Source organism: Gobio gobio (assembly GCF_949357685.1).
Source record: "Gobio gobio genome assembly, chromosome: 15".
Taxonomy (NCBI): Eukaryota; Metazoa; Chordata; class Actinopteri; order Cypriniformes; family Gobionidae; genus Gobio; species Gobio gobio.
The window spans coordinates 21864700-21870699 of NC_137108.1; the positions used below are offsets into that span (position 1 = coordinate 21864700).

General features: G+C 37.9%; 1 protein-coding gene across 1 annotated transcript; it reads left to right on the forward strand.

The window, feature by feature from the left end:
- Nucleotides 1-4553: 4553 nt before the first annotated feature.
- Nucleotides 4554-5629, forward strand: fabp4b (fatty acid binding protein 4b; the record flags this gene model as incomplete). The annotated part of the gene is made up of 4 exons (XM_079837798.1): nucleotides 4554-4626; nucleotides 4786-4961; nucleotides 5110-5211; nucleotides 5458-5629. 4 exons carry the CDS (start codon nucleotides 4554-4556, stop codon nucleotides 5509-5511), a joined length of 405 nt encoding a protein of 134 aa, XP_079693924.1. The 3' UTR covers nucleotides 5512-5629.
- Between the last annotated feature and the right edge of the window lie 371 nt (nucleotides 5630-6000).

Sequence of the window (6000 nt, forward strand, 5' to 3'; positions counted from 1 at the left end):
CATACTCCGCCCAGGGCAGGAACCGGCTCCAGCTGCTCTGGTGTTGGTGGCAGTATGACCACAGGTATCTCCCGGTTTCATGGATCTTGCGCTCAGTCTGGCCATTGGTTTGAGGATGATAAACGGATGATAGACTGATGCAGACTCCTAGGAGTTTGAAGAATTTTGAAAATCGATCGACGGTGACAAATGTGTATGTGTTGGACTCTGATGCTGGGAGATCGGTCATGATGTCTATTCCCAGATGAGACCAGGGATGTTGAGGGATCGGAAGTGGGACCAGCTTGACTTCAGGTAACGACCGGGGAGTGTTGGTGATGACACAGACTGAGAACCCCTTGACATATCGATAGACATCCTGGGTCATCGAGGGCCACCAGTAGCGTTGGCGAAGGAGCGTGAGGGTTCACTGGCTACCTGGGTGTCAAGAGGTCGGAGAGGTGTGAGCTGAGTCCATGAGGGGCAGACGACAGGCAGATGGTGCATACATACACCCCTCAGGACCTCCCGGCGAAACAGGTTCTGAGATTGTGGTCTGACGAATCTGGTTGTCCAGAGTCCATTGGATGGGACTAGCTATGATAGCTGGAGAACTTCTCATGTGATGTTGGTGTTCGGTCATCGTTCTGGAGTAGATCAGAATGCAGGTCAAGCTTTGAGAAAATGTGAGCTCTACGCAATGCATCCAAGGCTGATGGGACCAGAGGAAGAGGATAATTGAATTTGAGGGTTTGAGAATTGAGAGTCCGGTAATCAATGCACGGCTGCAAGCCTCCGTCCTTTTTGGTTACGAAGAAGATGCTGGAAGCGGCAGGGGATGTTGATGGTCGGATGAACTCTTGAAGGGCTTCCTGGATGTACTCCTCCATGGCCTTCTGCTCCGGGATCCTTAGGAAGAGTAGCCCCAGGTAACAGGTCAATGGCGCAGTCCCATGGCCGATGTGGTGAAAGTTGAGTCGCCAGTCGCTTGCTGAACACATCCTGGAACACCCAGTACTTGGAGGGGATGTTGACTACCTTCTCCGTGGGAGGACTCTCAATGGTGGTGGAATGCAAAGGAACTTCTTGTGGAGATGAACTGGAATTACTGTGCTGATGATTCGAGGGTCTTTTGGTAACCGGATCGAGGCAGTCATGGAAACAGGATTCACCCCATTGAAGAATCTCTCCGGTGTTCCAGTTAATGTGGGCGTCCCAGGATGATGTCCGCGGTGGATCCTTCCAGCACCATAAAGGAGATCTTCTCTGTGTATAGGAATCCAATGCAGAGTGTGGGGGAGAAGTGATTGATGCGACCTCGACTCAGCGGTTTTTCGAGGATGGTGTGTATTTCTAATCTCTATGGATAGCGATAGCATAAGATGATGGCTTATGAAGGTGAACTGATGAGTGATAACAGGTGCAAATGTTTAGAATTCTGGTGGATCTGGTACTGATGGCTGCAGAGGGGGCGTGTCTTGTACTGTGACAAATACAAGCTATATAATAATATAAACTCAATATTTTAAACATTCAAAGCAAACATATGATATAATTATCTCTTTTGTATTGTCCTATTCGATAGATACTATTCGAATTTTTATAATCCAACGCTGCAATCTTTTGAGCAAAGGCATGCCATCATTTTAGAGGGCAAAAACAGAAAACCCTTTTGACAGGGAAGTTCGTCTCATTCTTTCTGTCAGACTGTCCACACGGATTCCACTAAAGCAGCTGCTCAGCAGCAGTGAGAGCAGGTTCAGCCTGTGGGAAAATATGTGGAAGGCAGTAATTGATGTTAGTGCACCAGAACAAGTAATAACATAATCATCCCACTGCAAGAAGCCTGTTATTGCCCTACATTTTCTTATTTCCCCCCTCTTTCCGCTCTCTACAGATTCCTAAAACTAATTATTGTTTTGTTGAGTGCAGATCTTTGCACTCAAAGACCTTTGTGCTATATTGTGTACTCCATTATGGTTAGTTTCATTCTGTATTAGCGGTTGCAACCACATAATTGTGATTCCCTAAAGTCTCTGTGCTATTTTCATGTGCCGCACTACAAACTGTTTGTCAAGGGAGTAAATTAACTTGTCACACACACAAGCACTAGTAAATGTTATTTGCTACACGTGTGAACATTTGTTTTTGTAAATTACTATTTACAATACTAAAGACAGCCACATTTGCTTGTAATTAATTATTAATAGCAGTCATCTGGTAGGTCAGAGATTGGACAACAGCATCTACATGACTAATTAAGGGGAATTAATGTCTGTGTTTAATTAATTAATAATTGGAGGTAAGCTTGATGCCAATGCACCTGCCCTGCAAACATGTATGGGTTTACCATAAAGGCCACAGAGAATTCTTTATGATTTTTCTTTATAAGAGATTCAATGATGTGAAGTGAGTAGATGCAATCATGACACCATATGCTCATCAAATGGTGAGAGAATCAATAAACGTATTCTAATGACTTTAAAGTCGTTATATAATCCAGGCATGACCTGCATTTTTGCCTTGAAAATATTTATTTTTAATGAATGAATAATCAATTTCAATGGAATTTTGGCAAAAATGGTATATGATTTAAATTCAATATTTGTAAATTGGTTTTAGATGTTATTATTGTTTTGTTTAAACTGAACCAGCATTTGCATTAGAGTTGGGAGGTGTTGTACATGGTTTGGATGTTGGGTATTGAAATATGAATTCAATTAATCTGACAGAAACACAGGAAAAAAGTAAATTCCTTAATCATTCTACTTTTTACAATAACATTATTCTTTTGAAAATATAAAGCTTGAAATTGCTAAATGAATTTGCTTATCAAATTTGAGTTTTTTTTCCTCACAATTATGAATTGTGAGTAATATAACATGTTGAATAATATAACTTACGAATTATGATTGTAAGTTATGACTGAAGATTGCTGTGGATTTGAAATGTTGCTTATGGTTTACATTGAATACCAAACTATGAACATTATTTTGGTTTGACATGTCAGCGTAATCATCTCCAGCACTGATCCTGAGTGATCAAAAACAGAAACCCTATTGATGGCCCTCATGTCTGACTATTATGGTCTTTATTATCAGGACTATAATGCTGATGTATATTTGCTTTTTACTTATCATCACCAGCAGAGGTCACTGTTTGCATTCTGCACTAAACTTGGACAGCGAGAAAGAAAACATGTAGGCTATTACATACATTAAAGCAGTCCATCTACAGTGGGTTTTTCATGTTTTGTTAAATCCATCCTAATTATAGACTCAAGTGCAAATTCAGAACTCTTAGGCAAATTCTAGTGTTGCAGTCAAGAACACCACCTAATCCAAGACCAAGTCGAAACCAAGCCCAATGTGTTTTGAGACCAAGACAAGACTAAGACTTTGAGGGGTTGAGACAGAGTCAAGACCAAGACCAGACCAGCACTCCTTCAATTCATAAAGATCCACATTACTGCCTGTAAAATGACTTATTTTTAATCAATACATATAATTAGAATAAGACAGAGCTGTTACCAAGTTCATCTTTGCACTGTAGAGGTGGTACAGAAGTTGCATCTGAATTGGTAAATTACAAATGCATAAATAATGTTGAGGAAAATGTAAAACAAATTGTATTGAATGTTTGTATAAAAGCAATATCATGTTTGCAGTCATGCTCAAATTTGTGAAAACAGCTCTCTTTCTCTTGTGATATTACTTAATTATATCACATGTTATGATATACAAATCCAGAAGTACTTTTTTGCAACAATATCTTGAATTTTGTGAGTATTTGTATTGATTTTGGAGACATTTCTGACGCAATTTCTGAACCGGCACAATAAATAAATCAAATTAGATATTAAGTTATTGATTGCATCTGAAGCAGTAAGTTTTACATCTAATCACATTAATGATGTTAATAAATAAATCAGACAATGCACCAGCAATTTATTAATATCCCAGTAGTTGTGGTCTTGACCAGTCTTGAAACAAAATCCCGAATCCTCTAAGCCTGAGACAGAGCACAACAGTTGTCAAGACCGAGACAAGACCAAGACCTTAAAGAACGTGTCTTAAGACCGGCCTTAAGACCAAGACTCTCAAGCAGGCTACTAAAAAAAGCTACTAAAGCTTCAGTTTTGCACTTGATGTGGGTCTGTCATCTCTAAACTGCATCAGGTCAGTCCAAAGGCTAATTCCTTAACAAAACCGTTGCTTAAAGAAGTTGTCAAGTTAAATGTATTATTATTATTAGCATAATCAACATGTCCACTTTAATTATTCTACAGAAGTATTGTTATTGTTAAGTATTGTAAGTATTTGTTATACAGTATGGCTTGACTTTTGACCTTAGATAATATTCAAATACAGATCTATCAAGCCCACCCCTTTCAAAATCTGTTAACCAATCAAATTCTCAAATATCACAGCACAGTTACTGATTGGTCAGCGGGTGGTGACTCTTATTCCTAAACTCTTTAAATCTCCCTCTCGTCTGCCCTTTTGCAACACTACATATAATAAAGAGTAAACCGTCTTGTGTTGTAATTATCCAGTTATTTCTTTGTTGTAACAATGGTCGAGCAATTCGTTGGTAAATGGAAAATGACTTCAAGTGACAATTTTGATGAATACATGAAGGCTGTAGGTAAGACAGAAATCGACTAATAGTGTTTTATATACATAAGAATATATAACTATGTTTTTATTCATGCACTTATGTCATAAGGAAACTTTTTGTCTAGTTGTAGGTCTATTACAGTCATGCACTTGTTATAGGAGTTATTTTCTGTATTGCTGGTTGCAGGTGCTGGTTTTGCCTCTCGTCAAATGGCTAACCTAGCAAAACCCAGTCTGTCGATTGCTTTGGATGACCAGGGCTTCATCTCTATGAAAGCTGTCACTACTTTCAAGACCCTGGAAATCAAATTCAAATTAGATGAAGAATTTGATGAGACAACAGCAGATGACAGAAAAGTGAAGGTAAGGCATTGAAATAAATAAATAGATAGATATTCTATATAACAAATATATACAGTAGGCCTACATATATTTTAAAATGTGTTATATTTTACTATGGAAGCATTATGTGTCCTTTCAGTTTCATTAATTTCTTCATTCTCCTATTCAGACTATTATGAGCCTCGCAGATGGTAAACTTATTCAAACTCAGTCCTGGGAGGGGAAGACCACAATAATTGAAAGAGAGATTCAGGACTCCAAAATGATAGCGGTATGTGTACAAGCCATCTGCAATTTATACTGTAAATGCTTTCTCTACCTATATACATAAAAATAAAAAAATATTATATTATTTTATTAGAAAACCATCAGGCTTGATTAGGCTTTTCATTAGGTGTTGCATCCATTGATAACATGCTGTTAATCTCTCTCTCTCTCTCTCTCTCTCTCTCTCTCTCTCTCTCTCTCTCTCTCTCTCTCTCTCTCTCTCTCTCTATTCTTCCATTCTACTGTACAGAAATGTACCATGGATGATGTTGTCGCTATGAGGACATATGAGAAAGATGCATGACCGGATGAACTCTGTGCTTCAAGACATATTAAAGAATTGTTCTATTTTAATGACTGACTCTTAATTTGATGTGATATATAAATTGCTTTGTTGCAATAAAAAAATGTTTTTGCTTTATAAACATAATAAAATAATACAAAATAACTCTCTTTACTCATTTATTGATTGGATATAAATGATATTTGTTCCTGAGAACAAAATATGTGAAATGAAATGAAACACACACAGCATAATGTAACATTATTAACATAATTAGAATGAGATAATACTAATATAGATACTTTCATTTTAATTTATACAATTTATTATAAGTTTATATGGTCAGATCAAGTTCTGCTAGTTCTATGCAAATGCACAGTTCTCTCCTAAGACTCTCCTTAGTGTTTTCAAAGGCAGCCAATGCAACATTGCAGCTCTAGAATAAAAATAATGGCAATTGCCGTGTAACAGCATGCAGTATGTCAGTAAGGTACTGTATGAGCTGCCACA